General features: G+C 34.3%; 4 protein-coding genes across 10 annotated transcripts; 3 read left to right on the top strand and 1 right to left on the bottom strand.

The window, feature by feature from the left end:
• The first annotated feature begins 896 nt into the window (after positions 1-896).
• On the top strand, positions 897-1,352 carry LOC147930424 (uncharacterized). The gene has a single exon (XM_087476866.1). It carries the CDS (start codon positions 897-899, stop codon positions 1,350-1,352), a length of 456 nt encoding a protein of 151 aa, XP_087332992.1.
• A 3,612-nt stretch (positions 1,353-4,964) lies between these two features.
• Positions 4,965-10,028, top strand: LOC104731500 (uncharacterized). 4 transcript variants are annotated; one of them, XM_087478395.1, is made up of 23 exons: positions 4,967-5,097; positions 5,242-5,328; positions 5,494-5,685; positions 6,137-6,216; positions 6,331-6,417; positions 6,500-6,550; positions 6,671-6,788; positions 6,883-6,939; positions 7,041-7,105; positions 7,185-7,268; positions 7,359-7,409; positions 7,491-7,553; positions 7,636-7,682; positions 7,777-7,846; positions 7,939-8,001; positions 8,105-8,194; positions 8,280-8,318; positions 8,408-8,635; positions 8,728-8,813; positions 8,901-8,949; positions 9,029-9,109; positions 9,192-9,285; positions 9,377-10,028. In XM_087478395.1, exons 3-23 carry the CDS (start codon positions 5,568-5,570, stop codon positions 9,547-9,549), a joined length of 1,794 nt encoding a protein of 597 aa, XP_087334521.1. In that variant the 5' UTR covers positions 4,967-5,097; positions 5,242-5,328; positions 5,494-5,567; the 3' UTR covers positions 9,550-10,028. The 4 variants fall into 4 exon arrangements, with proteins under 4 accessions (XP_010449193.1, XP_087334521.1, XP_010449195.1 ...); XM_010450893.3 differs by having other exon boundaries at positions 4,994-5,097; positions 5,242-5,341; XM_010450891.3 differs by lacking the exon at positions 5,242-5,328 and having other exon boundaries at positions 4,965-5,097.
• Positions 10,029-11,790: 1,762 nt separating this feature from the next.
• On the top strand, positions 11,791-14,630 carry LOC104731498 (uncharacterized). 2 transcript variants are annotated; one of them, XM_010450886.3, is made up of 11 exons: positions 11,791-11,952; positions 12,130-12,217; positions 12,522-12,581; positions 12,690-12,791; positions 12,938-13,014; positions 13,116-13,239; positions 13,444-13,508; positions 13,839-13,908; positions 14,058-14,133; positions 14,232-14,325; positions 14,426-14,630. In XM_010450886.3, exons 2-11 carry the CDS (start codon positions 12,160-12,162, stop codon positions 14,531-14,533), a joined length of 834 nt encoding a protein of 277 aa, XP_010449188.1. In that variant the 5' UTR covers positions 11,791-11,952; positions 12,130-12,159; the 3' UTR covers positions 14,534-14,630. The 2 variants fall into 2 exon arrangements, with proteins under 2 accessions (XP_010449188.1, XP_010449189.1); XM_010450887.3 differs by having other exon boundaries at positions 11,811-11,952; positions 12,528-12,581.
• An 18-nt stretch (positions 14,631-14,648) lies between these two features.
• Positions 14,649-16,567, bottom strand: LOC104731499 (transcription initiation factor IIE subunit beta). 3 transcript variants are annotated; one of them, XM_010450890.3, is made up of 6 exons: positions 16,433-16,541; positions 16,255-16,355; positions 15,852-16,115; positions 15,648-15,779; positions 15,434-15,550; positions 14,649-15,165 (listed from the first exon to the last, which is right to left on the bottom strand). In XM_010450890.3, exons 3-6 carry the CDS (start codon positions 16,113-16,115, stop codon positions 14,815-14,817), a joined length of 864 nt encoding a protein of 287 aa, XP_010449192.1. In that variant the 5' UTR covers positions 16,255-16,355; positions 16,433-16,541; the 3' UTR covers positions 14,649-14,814. The 3 variants fall into 3 exon arrangements, with proteins under 3 accessions (XP_010449192.1, XP_010449191.1, XP_010449190.1); XM_010450889.3 differs by having other exon boundaries at positions 16,255-16,567; XM_010450888.3 differs by lacking the exon at positions 16,255-16,355 and having other exon boundaries at positions 16,433-16,555.
• Between the last annotated feature and the right edge of the window lie 52 nt (positions 16,568-16,619).

The following is a 16,619-nucleotide window of genomic DNA, read 5'->3' as shown; positions in this document are numbered from 1 at the left end:
ACAACAGCAAACTCACGAACACAGTATCCAGTAAAACTGGCTTCTTGAGTTATCAGTGTAGATCTCTTTCTCAAAAAGTAGCAGATGAACACATTTTTCCAAAACAAAAATCATCTTTTCTAGTAAACGATGACTTAAAAGTTAAAATGTAAATCCTAAATTAAGAATAAAGCTTAGTTGAGTTAACTAATATAAAGACTCTCTTTAGTGCAAAAAAATATTAATAATCATTTGTTAATGTCCAGGCAGAACAACCAGATAAACTCATCTGGAACTATACACGTTTAGGTAGTTATTCGGTTAAATCAGGCTACTGGTTTACTACCCACTTTCCTTTTGACCCAGGGGCAATACCAAACATACCACATGGATCAGTTGAGTTGAAAAACAAAATCTGGAAACTACCACTTCTACCAAAGATCAAACACTTTCTCTGGCGTATAATTTCACGAGCCTTACCAACTAGAGAAAGATTGAGAACACGAGGCATGAACATTGATATTCTATGTCCAAGATGCCATCGAACAGAGGAATCCATCCACCATGCATTGTTCTCGTGCCCGTTTGCACAATCGGCGTGGAGATTTTCAGCAACTCTTTCTTTAAACATTAATAACATCCCTACAACTGTGGAGGATACAGTCACACAACTGATTTCATTCTCTACAGGAAGTAGTAATATTTTTAATGCTACTCTGCCTTTTGTACTGTTGTAGCGTATCTGGAAGGTAAGAAATGACCAAGTCTTTACTAACTTTCGTGAAAGTGCGACCAAAACGGTTTTGCAGGCGAAATCAGATACAAAGGAATGGATCAACAATAATAGCCTACCCGTACGAAAGACCCCTTTATCACGGACGATTAACATATCCTGGTTACCTCCAGAATATCTGACAATGAGATGCAATTTTGATGCAAGTTATGACAGCAATACACAGCAGGCGACAGGTGGATGGATTTTTAGGGATCACCAAGGGGAAGCCAAAGCCTGGGGAGCTACAAGAATGGATAATGCAGGATCACCATTAGAAGCTGAGACTAAAGGCCTTTTAGTTGCACTCCAGCAAGCTTGGATACGAGGATATCAAACGGTGGTTTTTGAAGGAGATTGTGAAGTGCTAATCAAGTTAGTCAATGGTCAGACACAGAATGCTTCATTAACAAATTTACTTCTTGATATAAGGCTCTGGTCAACTAAATTGAACAAAGTTACCTTTATTTTTACAAAAAGAGAATGTAATAGAGTTGTAGATAATTTAGCAAAATTTGGTTGTATGACTTCTGATTATTATTCTTACACTGTATCAAAGCCAATATGGCTAAGGATCTCTCTATGTAATGATTTGCCTTAATCAATATATTTCAATTTGTGGAAAAAAAAAATCATTTGTTTATGTAAAAGTGAGTATCTAAACTCCTTTTCTATTTAGAATTAATAGTTGACAGTATAATTTATTAATTATAATATTATAGTAATTAATTGTATAATTTTCTTAATTCTTTTTCTTATAAAATTAGTAATTTAAAATTAGAATTAGTATTATTTTTTATATACATATATGAACAATCCTTTTTTTTATTAAATTGTTTAAACTTTTAATTTCTTATAATTTACAAATATGTTAAAACAAAGTTTTTGTATAACACATGACAAAAAAAAATTGTTAAAATTGACACCTGTCGCGATCACATGAATTACTAACTTTGAAAACCAAAATTTATATAATAACATTCTAAATGAAAAAAATTAATACAAAATTTATTTAATTAAATATGAGCTTAGATTGTCGGGTTAATAAAAGAAATTTGAGTGTTAAACTACAATACAATGGAGAATAATCGAGCTTGGTATCCTATACATTGCATCGTCTCTGATTCGTAAGTTATTCGTTAACTAAGTAAATAATACAATGCATCAGCTTTAGTTCGTAAGTCATCGCCTCTAGGAATTAATTTTGTAAATAAGTTTTTAAATAAATACAAATAAAAAGATAGAACCCAAAATGTATTTAAAAAATGTATATATAGATAGTCTCAAACCATAAGAAGAAAAAAATGGAACTTTTGATTCATAGACTTGTTTTATATAACCTGCCAAAGTGATATTCTTTTGTTATAAAACGAGTGTGACAAATTTAGGGGAAATCATTTTAAACTCTTTGTATAAAAAGTTTAGAGACAGCATATAACTTCCGGTTTGATCCGTAGTTATTTTGCCTTAGGTCATCAGCTCTTGACCAAATATTTATTTATTTATTCAAAAAATGAAATTGGTAAATGTATTCAAATAGTTATTACTATAAATTTACATAAAATTTGGTAGGCATTTACTTTGATAATGAAATTTCATTGATAAGCACAACGAGATCGGATGCATGTGGACCCATATGATCATTTTGCGACTCTAAAATACCATAACTGCCGCTGGTTACTACATTATTCTATGCTCTCTTTAATGCTTTCGTTTCTTATTCGTTTTATTTGTTTTGTACATTTTGTTCGTTTTTATATAGTTAGTTGACACTTAAACCGTTAGCACTATACATAAGTAGTCCCTGTTTTAAACTTTCTATTTAATGCAGTCTCGTTTCTTATTCGTTATATTTTGTAAACGGTGAAGTTTAGTTGACACTTAGCATTAAACATAAAATTCAATGGTAACACAAACTTGTTTAACTTGTTACGGAATAAAACAAAATTATTATATAAAAAATAGGTTACGATAATTATTTCAAAAATTGAAGATAACACGTTAGCTATGTTTTTATATCATTTTAGTTATTAATTATTATCAAAGTGGTAGACTCTGTAGTGTAGCGGTGAAAAATTACTAATCAAAATCATAGTTCATAGTTTTCAGGTTATTTATCGATTTTTTATTAGTATGTATTAGAATATAATTTTTCTCATTTGGTCAATTGTTTTGAGGACGACGGAATAATATGATACCATTTAAACTGTCTTTCAACAGGAAATATTGATTGTACATGTGACATATTTTTGTCACATCTTCAATGTACAGTAGTAAGTTAAATAAAAGTACATAATAAAAATTATTTACAATCAAAATAATATCCTTAAGAATCCAAGGTGTTCGTTGAGTAATTTACCAATAAATTCACAGTAAATTAGCTACTACTAATACAGTGGACAGTGGTCGTTGAATAATTTTCACCAATTACCATGAATTAAGGCTTAGACCACAAGTATACATCGGCCACAAAGATCACACAGTTAATATAAAGGGTTTGTAACGATATCCAATTACTAGTATGTTTTTATTCACAATGCAATTACGGTAGCTTAAAAATAAATAAAACTTACATTATCAAATGATTTCAACTTTGCAAATAACTACGATTCATGGATTTCATGATAAACAAACTTAGAAGCTACTACTAACAATAGACCGTGGGCTATTTCAAAACAAATGCAATAATGAAACTGTTTATCATGTTTTTTAAAAAAAGTCGTTACGATAATATACATACTTCATCAGTTTCATAGTTGAAATATCGTTACTTACTAGGCGATGATTGTCCAGGACCCATAATAATAGCACAAAGAGTAACAAGAAGTCACTCGTAGTCGTAGAATAAAAAAAGGAACGACCGCATGCATTAGTTAATACCGTTGCTGAAATTGCGGTTCACAGGGCTCTATAAGTCCCGTATCCGTAGGATCCGACACGGAAAAACAGAATATAGTCTGAAGATGAACTAATATACCTATTATTTTCATTTTTTAAGTTGAAAAACAAATGATCTATACATTGGTATCAATTATCAAAGTTTGGTTTACATGATGTACACAATTCATTCTAAATAGTTCGTTTTGTGTAGCGTTGTTTTGATTATGATGTGATGTTTTCGCCTTCATTTTCAAGGAGCATGTTAGATTATCCAAATTGGAAATGGATGTGTAAAAACATTGTAGATAAAAAAAAAAAAAAAAAAGTAAAAAGACATGAACCAAATTATTCATCCTACTATATTAATTGAGAAGTACATTTATAAAAATAATATTAAAAATGTAAAAAAATTACATTAGAATGCCATTAGAAATACTACAAAAAATATGATTATTAAGGATAATTAAGACAATTTAATTAGAGTAGACAAAATATTAGTTTATTAAATTTGTTGCAAAAAAAAAGATTTAGAAATATCTATTCGGTTAAACAACTAAGATTATCTTCTGATATAAGATTATAAATATAATCTGATTTTATACAGTTTTTAGGGTGATAGCAAAAAGTAAAAGAAAAAATAAAAATCATATATTTTTAAAGATTATGAATAACAAAATAACAGATAAAACTATTTTATTTTTTCTTCAAATAAAATGTTCAGTCCACGGTCTACCTTGGATTAGTAACTAGTTGCTTATTAGTTAGAGTTTATAACCCATGATTATTAAAAAAAATAACAAAAAAAGTTAACAGAATCTTTTATTTTATACAATATAACTTATAGGTTTTCATACAATTTTATCTTGGAAGATGTTATTTTTATAATGATAGTGTGTTTCTTAAAGCTAGATAAGAATTATCTACCAGATCTATGTTGTAGTAGGTAAAAGATATGCCATAGTAAATTTGACTGAAACAGTATATATTAGAAAGAAAAAAGAACTTTTCATTATCCATTTTCATCTATATTGTTTATGTTTTTAACTTATTACTAAACAGTATACTCTATTTTAACAAATCATCTTCAAGACAAAAAAAAAAAAAAAAACGATTAGATTTGAAAATCTGCGCATTTTAGTTAGGAAAGAGAAGCATATAGTCATAATCAAAGAGTAGCTCCAGAAATGTTAACACTGTGTAATACTAGTAGATTTTTTGTCTTTTTTCTTTTTTGTCTATAATGAATAAAATAACAGTAATAAAATTAAAAGATTAGTTTAAGAATTTTTTTAATTGCTAATTAAAATACTGAAGGAGAGGAGTCATATATCTTCTGTTCAAAGGTGAGTCCGATGCTAACTTGCTTCCCCTTATAAAAAGGCCCCTTCACCATCTCTCATTCAATTCACTTCACATTTGGATTTATATCTCTCTCTACTTTCATTTCTCGTTTCATAAAAGATTAGGTAAGTGTCTCTCTAGTTCCCTAAAAATATCTCATCTACTTGATTTTTTTCTCTACACTTTTTCAACTCCCTAACACACAAAAACTCAAGAACTAAGATTCTTCTTGTCTTTGGTCCTCTGTTTCTCTTTTGGCTTAAAAAAAGACTCACTGTGAGACTTCCTCAGTCCTTTTGCTACTTACTACTGCGGTTGGGACAGATTCTGTATAACAGTAAAATTAATCAAGACATGTAAATGAAACAGGTTTTGTAATAATAATTTGAGTTCTAGGACCGTTGAAAACAAACACAAAGCTATTCTCTGTTTTTTACTCTGTTCCTATGCTCTGTTTTTTCTTTTTCTTTTAGTCTCTCTTTTGCTTAGAAAGGTATGTTTTTTTCTTCTTGTTTTTGCAGGAAACTGAGTTGAGAAAAGTCATATTGAAGACGAAGTAGTGGGTGGTTAAGGAAACAGTAAGGAAGGGAAGAAGATGAAGTATGTTGTGGTTTCAGGAGGAGTAGTGAGTGGACTCGGAAAAGGAGTCACAGCAAGTAGCATCGGACTCATTCTCAAATCGTGTGGCTTCCGTGTCACCGCCATTAAAATCGGTCTTTTTCTTCTTTCTCTTCTTTTTACCTAACAACTGAAACCATATACCTGTCAATTCCTTCATGTAAAACGAACTTGTCTCCATTTTTTTTTTCTCACGCAAAGTTCGTTCCTCTTTCTTTTCACTTTTGCTTTTTTTCTTTTGATTTGTTTTCAACCAACTTGAGAAAAAGAAAAGTTTCAGATTTGATTTTTTTGGCCCCAGTGGTACACAATAAACATGAAAAAGGAGTTTTTTTTCCTTCTTCTACAAACAAAAAGTTTTTAAAAGATCTTTAGAATTACCAAAGATTTAATCTTTCTTTTTTTTTTTTTTTTTTTTTTTCTAATTTCTCTATTAAAAACCCTGTTGAAAGTTTCATGATATTTTCAGAAAAAGTTGGAATATTTTTGTTTAGTTACTATACAAATCACTGATTTTTAATAAGGCCATGTGAATTTTTTTTGCAGATCCTTACTTAAACATTGATGCTGGGACCATGTCACCTATTGAGCATGGTGAAGTTTACGTCTTGGACGATGGTGGCGAGGTATACATATACCTTTTCACCAATATTGCTCTGTTTCTTTTATAAAATAACTGTTATAGTCAACAACCAATTTTTTTTTTTTAATTTTAATTTCTGTGTGTTGTTAATAAAAAGGTTGATCTTGATCTTGGGAACTATGAGAGGTTCATGGATATCAAGCTGACACGTGAAAACAACATAACTACTGGAAAAGTTTACAAGGTTTGTGTCTTTGCCCTCTTTGGGGAATCAAAATTTGAACTTTGTGAGAAACGAACTTTACACGTTTGAAATTTGTGAACAGCATGTGCTTGAGAAAGAGAGGAGAGGAGATTATCTTGGGAAGACTGTTCAGGTAACTAGCAAAAAAAAACAAGATTGATGATATACGTAGACCATGTGTTTGATGAAATTCCCCTGTGATAGAGAAAGTGAGAGATGAAGTTTTATTGAGATTCCTTTTTGGGTTATGTAGGTTGTTCCTCATATCACTGAGGCTATTCAAGACTGGATTGAGCGTGCAGCTCAGATTCCAGTTGATGGACAGTCAGGTCCAGCTGATGTTTGTGTCATTGAACTTGGAGGCACAATTGGTATTTTTTTCAGTAGAGACTTTTGTTAACTCAGTGTCAGGTTTTTTTCTGTTTTTTTTCTAACAATATGGAGCTACTCTTTGAATTTTTGTAGGAGATATAGAGTCTATGCCTTTTATTGAAGCTCTTGGGCAGTTCTCCTATCGCGTGGGTAAGACATTATTTGTGTCTGTGTTACTGTGTATGTGTTCATTGAGAGTATAACAGTGAAAAATGTCAAAGTCTAATGATGATGTTTTATTTATTTATCAGGATCTGAAAACTTTTGCTTGATCCATGTCAGTCTTGTGCCTGTATTGAATGTTGTTGGTGAACAGGCAAGTTTCTTGGCTTTTAAAGTTTTTGTTTGATCTGTTTGGATTTGTCGTTGTCCTAACAATATCTAATTGCTTACAGAAGACTAAACCAACACAACACAGCGTTCGAGACTTGAGAGGTCTTGGCTTGAGCCCTCATATCTTGGCTTGCCGAAGCACACAGGTTTCATCCTTGTAATTTTTGTTGTTTTTGATAACGTTTCTTCTTCTTCTATCGTGGCTCTAAGTTCTTATATTGAACTTGATTTTGTAGCCACTTGAAGATAATGTGAAGGCTAAACTCTCTCAGTTTTGCCATGTCCCGGTATGTATTATTTGCAAAACAAGACTTAATCTTTCTCTTTGCACATATAAACATTGTTAATAATTTATACTTCATTTGCAGATGGAAAACGTTGTCACTCTCTACGATTGTCCCAACATTTGGCACATCCCATTGCTTCTCAAAGTGAGTAACTTTCTCATCCACCCTGGTTTCAGCAAATAGTTCTCATCACCAATGTCTTTACATTTCAATTTGTTTTGAGCAGGAACAAAAGGCACACGAGGCAATTTTGCGTGTCTTGAACCTTAAAGGGTAAGTCTCGCATACTCATATTCTCAGAAAGATTGCTTCATTCATTTAAATCCTGATTCTTGTGGGAGTCATTGTGTTATATTTTCATATACAGAGTTGCAAAGGAGCCTGCATTAGAGGAATGGTCTTTGATGGCTAAAATGACTGACAAGTTGCATGTTCCGGTGTGTTTCTGGTTCTACCATGACATTTCAGGCTTAGTTTTTATCAATGGTTGTCAGCTGGTGACTGACTACATTATGTTTTGAGTTTGTAGGTAAGAATTGCTGTGGTTGGGAAATACACTGAGCTCTTGGATTCATATCTTTCCATTCACAAGGTACACCTTTGCAGGATAGAACTAACCCAACTACCACAAATCTCATTTTGATTGTGATTCGATTGTGGTATTTAATAAAGGAACTCCTGTGTTTGATGATCAGGCTCTCTTGCACGCTTCTGTGGCTAGGCGCAAGAAACTTGTCATTGATTGGATTTCAGCTAGTGATCTTGAACAAGGTGTAAAAAAGGAGGTATGTTTACACTTTACACTAAGCTCTATCACTTAGACAAATTATGAAACCTAAGAAACTGAAGCAAAATGATTCCTATCTGCAGAATCCGGATGCATATAAGGCCGCCTGGAAGTTACTCAAGGTCTGACCTTATCTTCATTTCAAATAAATCTTGATTTCTTGTGTCGAGATGAACTTTCTGTTGATCTGGTCTATGTAATTTGTCTTCAGGGTGCTGATGGTGTTCTTGTGCCTGGTGGTTTTGGCCATAGAGGTGTAGAAGGAAAGATTCTGGCAGCGAAATATGCCAGAGAAAACAGAGTTCCATACCTTGGTATCTGTCTGGGGATGCAGCTTGCTGTGATCGAGTTTGCAAGAACCGTACTCGGTATTCCAGATGCAAACAGCACTGAACTTGATCCCAACACCAAGAACCCTTGTGTTATTTTCATGCCTGAGGTTTGTTCCCTTCCACATTTTATGTTTTGAGTTTTTCAATTACTTCACTCTCTTTTTAATTCGGGATTTCGTGTAATTTTTGTTTGAAGCAGGGGTCTAAAACGCATATGGGAGGCACTATGAGGTTAGGCTCAAGAAGAACTTACTTTCATGCTAAGGACTCCAAATCAGCAAAACTGTAAGCACTAAGAGTACTATTCCACTCTAAAAAGTCTCAACTTGATGCATCATATAGCTTAACAGATATCTTATTTGAATGTTTCAGATATGGGAGCAGAGGTTTTGTGGATGAAAGACACCGACACAGATATGAGGTACTTAAGCAGCTTTCAGATTATACTAAAAACTTACCTCTTAAGACAGTTTAAGCTAAAACAGTATGTTTTCTTACAGGTGAATCCAGCCATGGTTCCACGTTTTGAGAGCTCTGGACTCACATTTACTGGAAAAGACGAGACTGGTCAGCGAATGGAGGTAAAAGCAAATAATTAAACCCCTTACACCACAGAAAATTTGTTATCTTCTTGGTTATAATTTCTTACATTTAATGATACAGATCATTGAACTGCCTAACCATCCATTTTACATCGGAGCTCAGTTCCATCCCGAGTACAAGTCCAGACCCGGCAAACCATCTCCTTTGTTTCTAGGTGAATAGATTAACAAACACAAAATCCAAACATTTTCTCGGTTCTTTGTCTTTGTGTACAGTTTTAAATCTTGCATTTAAAAAAATTGCAGGACTAATTGGAGCAGCAAGTGGAGAACTAGACAATGTACTGCAACAAAGCTGCCAAGAAACTGTTGTTCCACGTCCTCTATCCAATGGAAAATTTGAGAGAGTTTATTGGAAAGGCTCACCGAAAAAGCCAGTCAGTGTTGTGTACAGTTTATGTGATGGTGTCTACTCATGAACGTGTCTGCATCAACAGTGACTTCTCTCTGAAAAAGAAAAAAAAAGCTATTTTATCCGGAATTTTTAACATGGATTTCTTCACCTATGGAGGGAGAGAGAAGACTCTGATTTTGTACAGTTTGAAGATTGGCTTTTTATGAGATGCTTTTTCTTAAGGTTATTATTATTATTGAAGAAGAAGAAGAAGAACAGTAAACACAAGCAGCATTAGAATATACCTTTGTCTTTTGTAATGGGTAGTATTTAGAGTGTCATAACATTGACTCTCTGTTGCTGTGTTTCTTGGATTCTTATGTAGTAGTAGTATTAATCAGTAGCTTCTTGTCTTTGTTCTTGTGTTTTTCCTTTTTTTTTTTTGGGTTTAAAACATTCCCAGAGAAGTACCGATGTTTTTCCGGTACATAGTTTGATTTCTCTGTATGTTTTTAATGTAGTAGTATCTCTGCTATTTGAATCTATAATATGAAAGTTGGCTAACTCTCTCCCTCTGCATGCCATCTCAGCATTTTAGAACAACCTGAAGCTGACACCTAATTTAAAACAGCTAGCCAATCAAAATATAACAATTAATACAGCTCAGATTTTTGAACCGATGATAATTATTCTCGGTTCCACATCAGCTTTTCTCTACTCGTAAGTTTTTGGCACACCGAATCAAAAAAGGTAAAAAATCTCGCTCTTCTTCTTCACACCATATGCTTTTCGTCCTCAACCCATATAGAGAGAGAGAGTAGCGGCTGATGTGTTCACGTTGTAACAGACACTCCGTGTATCACCACCAACATATCCTTTATAATTGTCTCAAACTAGAGCGTAATTGTAATGGATTTGCCATAATTTTCACCCGAAGTAGAAATACAATACATTTGGAGACTTAGGCTCTCTCTCTCTCATTTCCTCTTTCTCTCTTCTTCGGATATCTCTCTTTGATTTTCCAATGTCAGTCAATTTTCTATCACAAAACCAGAGAAAAAGTTTTTGAGACGGAGGTAATTTGAGTAGAAGCAAAACCAAATATGTCTCTTTTCAAGTTAGTTTCTGCGACCAAAGATTTTCACCCAACTCACAAACTTGGTGAAGATAGATTTAGACCCGTCTTCAAGGTAACCTCAATTCTGACATGCTCGATCTTAAAGTTTCATCTTTTAAGTGTATCTTTGACCATTTGTTGTTTGTAAGTTTTTTGTGTGTGGTTTGTATTGTATTGATTCATTCTCATTTCCTACATTTTTATCTGATATTTTTGTGTAGCAACTCTTAGTACAATAGCTTGATCCAGAGTATTGGATATGATTGCTATGGTATGTTACAGTTGAGGTTCTTTGAGGGTTTTTGGTTAGGGTGTATGCACTTAGCCTCATCGCATATTAGAAGCAACCTCACTTTCTCAATCTAAAGTTAAATTAATAACATAATACAAAAGTCTCGCAAATTTTTTCAAAAGCCTCTCGATGTTAACCAGCTCAAGGGGGTGGCGGGAGCGGCAAAATCCAAGAGTCTACTCCAAAATTCAGAACAAAACCTTTGAACAAAGGGGACAAAAAAAAATTACTGTGAAAGAGGTCTAAAAAATTTAGTTCACCTAGGGCCTAAAAATATTGAGACAAGATGTTGGTTAGTGAAGTTTGTTTGTTTTTGTGAGGACTCTTGCTTATTATTTTCATCTGGATTATACATACTTCTTCAGATGATGTAGTTTTGAATTTGAGTGCTTTTAGTAGTAGTTGTTGTTGCTGCAACTGCTGCAGGTGGAACTGTTGCGGTTGAAAAATTAGGTGTTTGATATTGTTGTTCATGCGGTTGTCGAGAAGAAGGAATTGGTATCCTACTACTCCTCAAACATCTATTGCATCTATTGCAAAGTATGAAATATTGGTTGAGACGACTGCTATTAAACATACATAATTTAAAAATATACACAAAACATCCTAAAAATAAACGTCAAAATACAAAAATACGAAACCAAAAAATAAACAACACAAATGGAAACAACAACCTGCGCATAGCGCGGGCACCCACCTAGTGGTTATAAAACTAGTTATCTCTTTTCTTCTTTTCTGGTTATTATTATCAAGATTGTGAGAGAGACTCTTCATTGAAGCTTCTTCACTTTCCGGGGCTGTATTGTTTACTAAAATTAATAAGAGGAATTATCTTACAGTTCTTGTAAAGTTAGGGGTCGGTTTACAAATATTTTATTTTCAATTTGTTATGGGCTTAGGCCCATATTTAGGCGCGCGCGCTTCTTCTGTTAATGGCGCCAATCTGGGTGAGTTTGATCGTCACTTTCGCGTTTCTCCGTCTGTTCCGAATCTTTTGGGTTTCAGTATTGTACACCAACTGTTCGACGAAATATCTTAGAGAAATTTCGTCCTGAATCATTTAGCTCACTTGTTGCAAGGTATATATAATCTAATTTGGTGTTAAGGGTTTCGCAATCTTAAATCTTTTCTCGCATAGCTCTAGTTTTACGGTTTTGTTGAAGTTTACTTTCGGGTTTAGGGAAAGAGTATGTATCGTCTTCTAATGAGTTTGTTGTAGCGATTTCACACGAGTTCTTATCTTCTCTTGGTATCAGAATTGTAGCTTGAAGATAACGATTTTGAAGATGAGTTCTACTGTTTGGTGGGAAGGAGCTGAGAAGACACGAGTTCTTATCGCTCCAGGTTCTCTCTTCTACTTGCATATTTTCTTCTGAGGATTTATAATTTCTGTCCTCCAGTTGGAATTATGACTCTGCGATTTTACCTAAAATGACTTAGATTATGAAATGGTTTAGGATTAAGATTATGGTGTTGGTTAGTGTTTATCAATGATTTTAAAGGTTAGGAAGGAAGTGCTGACTATTCCAACGAATTATATCCTTCGATTTGCTATCTCAGTGGAATCCTTCCCTGACTATGATACTTGGAAGTCTTTGTTGCTTTAGATAACATGTTCGCTTTTTCTTGTTTGTTTCATATGTAAAAGATTCAGGTTGTGGTGGAAACAAACCCGGAGAACTATTAAAACTTCGCCATCCAAAATCAGGTAACGGGATGTAGATTATGGACAGGCTTGTTATGTAGTGTATGTTTGGGGAAATTCAGCAAGTAACATCTTTTGTGGTTTGTGGTATCTATGTTGTTCATATGGCAGAAAATGGAACATGCTACCTTTTTAGTAATGGGATGCTTCAAGAACTTCAGTGGTTTAAGCAATCATATGGTTCTTGGCTCCTAGGAGATTACATTTCTGAAGGTAAATCCACTGTTGATCTTGATGCTTATTAGGTGTAGATAAAGGCTTACTTCCTAGTAATTTTGATCATAGTAATATGCTATCCAAGCCTGCATCAGTACAAATATTCCCTTCCCCTTATGTTCATGACTATTTTCTTGTTACAGATGGAAGCTTATATATGGCCACCCCAGTTGATCCTGTTTTCATCTTGTTGCCTATTTTCGACGAAGCAAGAATGAAGGTCACTCTATGCTCCCTGTCTCTTCTCAGTTCACTACTATTTCCCGTCTGATTTCCATTTCTTGGAAATGTTAATTGTGTTCTTAAATTGTCGATCTGTAGAAAGGTGAAGATCTTGGAAAGTTCAGGCAACTCGATGAGATTTTATTTTTGGAAGGATATCCTGGATATCAACAATTGTTGTCAGTTGCAGAGAAGTGTATGGAAATCGTTTGTCAAACTCAAGGTAAATTGCTGCTCTCTGGTTTTTGAAATCATGGTTGCACTTACTAAACAGAACCAGATTTCTCATATTGCTACGTCTTTCTTCTTGTAGAACCTTTTACTTTTTCTTATATACATTTAATAGGATTGTTTCTCGTCACTCTGGGAGAACTTGGTGATCTCTAGTTGTTCAATTTCCTCATTTATCTTTCTTCGCTTCTTGCAGAGGTTGGATCTATGAAATTCTATCGCCTTGATAACTCGAAAGTTTTAGCTTGGTTAAGCTGTAAGGTATATGCTCTTGTCAGAACATGATTATTGCAGCCTTTTCTTTATACCATTTAAGAGTGATACTTGGGTCTGATTACGTTTCACAGACCCCATATGCTTCAGGAATGAGACATGTTTGTTGCTTATATGTCTTTTCGAATATTTTTTTGGTGAAAATTCTGAATTGGCTTCTTCTAAAGAGAATCTGAGTCTACTGCTGCACTCTTAACCGGTTGTTTCACATTCTATAATTCTTGTCCTCTCTGTTTGGATTTGAGGGAAAGAGAATGCAGGTTAGCTCGTATCTGTTTTATTTAGATCCTTAACGTGCGTGCACTGTAATGAACGCAGGTGTACTGTTTAAAGAAGACACTACCAGAATTGGACAAGAACTATGCAGCTCAAGATGAGAAGCAAACATGTAAGTTGTAGAATAGAATCTTTTTACTTTGTGTTTTGATTGTCGAAATGGTGCATCTCTAGGAGGTGTTGGTGCATGTCCTTTCTTCAAGTTGACCCTTCAAAAGGTGGTGTAATGTGGGTTTCACTGATATTACCTTTAATGTACAGTGGTAGATGCCGTTTCAATTGTGGGAGAGTACCTGAAGACAGAGCCTTGGTTGAAGCTTCTCTATGACCATCTTGGGTACTTTTTAAAATCAAAATCTGAAATCCTCAATCACTCAGCAAAAGAGAATCATAACTCCTTACAAAAGCTTTAATTATACCTGGTTTCTTTTACAGACTGGAGTTTGTTGACCCGACAATGAAAGAAACAAATATGGAGAATCTTTCTACTACAAATGAGAATACCACGGCATCCTCAAATTCATTACAGGTGTGTGTATGTAAAATCTGTAGACAAAAAGCTCTAAATTCCATATATTTTTGGTGTTCCTTGTTATTAGATACTAATTGTTACTTGTTACATTTCTTAGGAGAAAGCAAAAAAGAAGCCTGGAAAACAGACAAAGCAAGCAAAGGTAGAGACTGGATCAAAGAACATAAGGGATATGTTTTCAAGGGCTTGTAAGAAAAAATGCTGAATGTTATAAAATCGGTTACAGTAGCCAACTCTTTATGATTGTATTTTTGCCAACTCTTTATGATTATTTTTTTCAGCTATCAGATGATATTTGCTTAGCTAGCATTAGCAATATCTAAAACAAAGACCAACTCACAAATGTTTATTGCTAACCAATGTGGTGATCGTAACAATTACAACAATATGACAACTTACAACGATATGTTTGCTCTCCACTGTTATATATTTCTTAATTAATAAAAATTCGGGATCATTTTGAATTTTTGAACCCATTTACGAGGTTCAGTTCCGGGAACTGCTGGCGTTAAGGCTCTTGAAGAGCTCGGGAAGATGGGCATTGGTGAGTTTGGTTCTCTTGCTGATTTCTTGTTTCTTCTTCTTCTTATCCTTCGATTTATTTGATATGCCATGGATCTGCGCAGCAGCTCTTCTCTCCGCAGTGTTTGTAGCCGGCTTCAAACCTATCTTCAGCAGATCCTTCTCCACGTCAAGCATGTCGCTCGGGATATCTATGTCACGGAATAGTACTTTAAATTCGTCATCAACCGCAATCTCACAGTTGAAATCATTTGGGTACGCAATGTCTTCTTGTGAATTTGATAACAAATAGATGTCCTTTGATTCACTCAGAGCCTACAAAATACAAGATAATTTAAAAAAAAAAAAACTCCCATAAGTTTCTTGGGTTTCAAAAAGCAACATACTGTATATTTTCTCCATCTGCTTAGCAAAATACACTAGATCCTACAACTTTTGTTGCAGAAAACACAACTTAAGACAGGAACCAGTAAGTTGTCTAAATTGATTGTCCAACCAGAAAACCTAGGGGATCTAAGGCGAATGGAGTTATATTTCCAAAACTCACATCTTAGTGTCTAGTCTCAATTATAACAATGAATACCTTTAAATCCTCCATAACATTCGGGTAAGCGTCTTTGAGATCAACGACAGCAATCCCATCAGGGTATTTATACACCAACGAACGAAGCTGGCTCTTGTCCTTGACATCGTGCGTAGCCTGTAACAGCAGAGCAAAATCGTAAACACGCAAACCTTTTTACAAAAGAGAACAAGTTAAAAATATATTCCTTGAATGAAATGTTTTAGGATATTACCTTGTAAGAGAACCTTCTTCCGTCATAATGAGCTTTAGGATTCTTCCTCAAACTATCAAAAACAGCCTTATTGGAATGCATATCAACATGACATCTTTCTTTTATTTGCTCTGGCGTTAGGGCTAGCCTTGTCTGTTAGAGCAAACAGTCAAACCAACTTCGTTTATATAAGCTCTCATATGAAAGGGGGACACAAACACAAACCTCGAAGAGAAGATCAATGACACGCTTGATTTGAGCACCAACAGGAGATTTTTTAATGCTGTTAATATACTGAAGTTGCTCGGTGTTTTTTGAAAACTGGACAGGAGCAGCATCAGGCTTCTTCTGAGTGATTGCTGCAGGAAGAGGCACGTTCTGCCTCGACGAAGTCCCCGATCTTTCTCTTGAAGAAGCGATGCTCGAAAGCGTAGATTGACATTTCTCTTGCTGTTTGTTGAACTTATTTAGCTGCTCCTTTAGAGCCATCTGAAGAAAAGAAAAAAACGTAACCCTAACCGTCAATAACTAAATCAACTAAAACAAAGGCCGATTCCTCAAAATTAGGGTTTCTAAGACATCTAAAAACCTAAAACATCACTTTAAATTTCAATTTCTCGAATCTTACTTTAGAAACGAACAAAAAGTAGAATTCGAGGTTGATTGATTGATAATAGAAAAGGCTGATTTATCTAGTGTGCGAAGTTCCAATATCTACGATTCCGCAACCTAAAAACACCACAATCGATTTCAATTTCTCCAATCTTAGAACGAAAGCAGCTAGTGTTTTTGGAATCGAATCGAACCTTTGGTTCGGTAGAAGTAATACAGCAAGAAATAAAAACCAGAAGCGAGAGGAAAAGATCGAAGAAGAAAGAAGCCTTTTGATTTTTATTTCTTGCTTTTTGTTTTTGAAGTAATAGTATACAACTGAGGGAGACGAAGAGATTGAGAACGGTGTTGGGTTCGTTTCATTCATTATGTTAAGCCCGT

This window comes from Camelina sativa, chromosome 12, assembly GCF_030686135.1.
Source record: "Camelina sativa cultivar CO46 ecotype springtype chromosome 12, ASM3068613v1".
Classification (NCBI taxonomy): domain Eukaryota; kingdom Viridiplantae; phylum Streptophyta; class Magnoliopsida; order Brassicales; family Brassicaceae; genus Camelina; species Camelina sativa.
The sequence above is the reverse complement of the archived record's forward strand: the minus strand, read 5'-3'. Positions and strand labels throughout refer to the sequence as shown.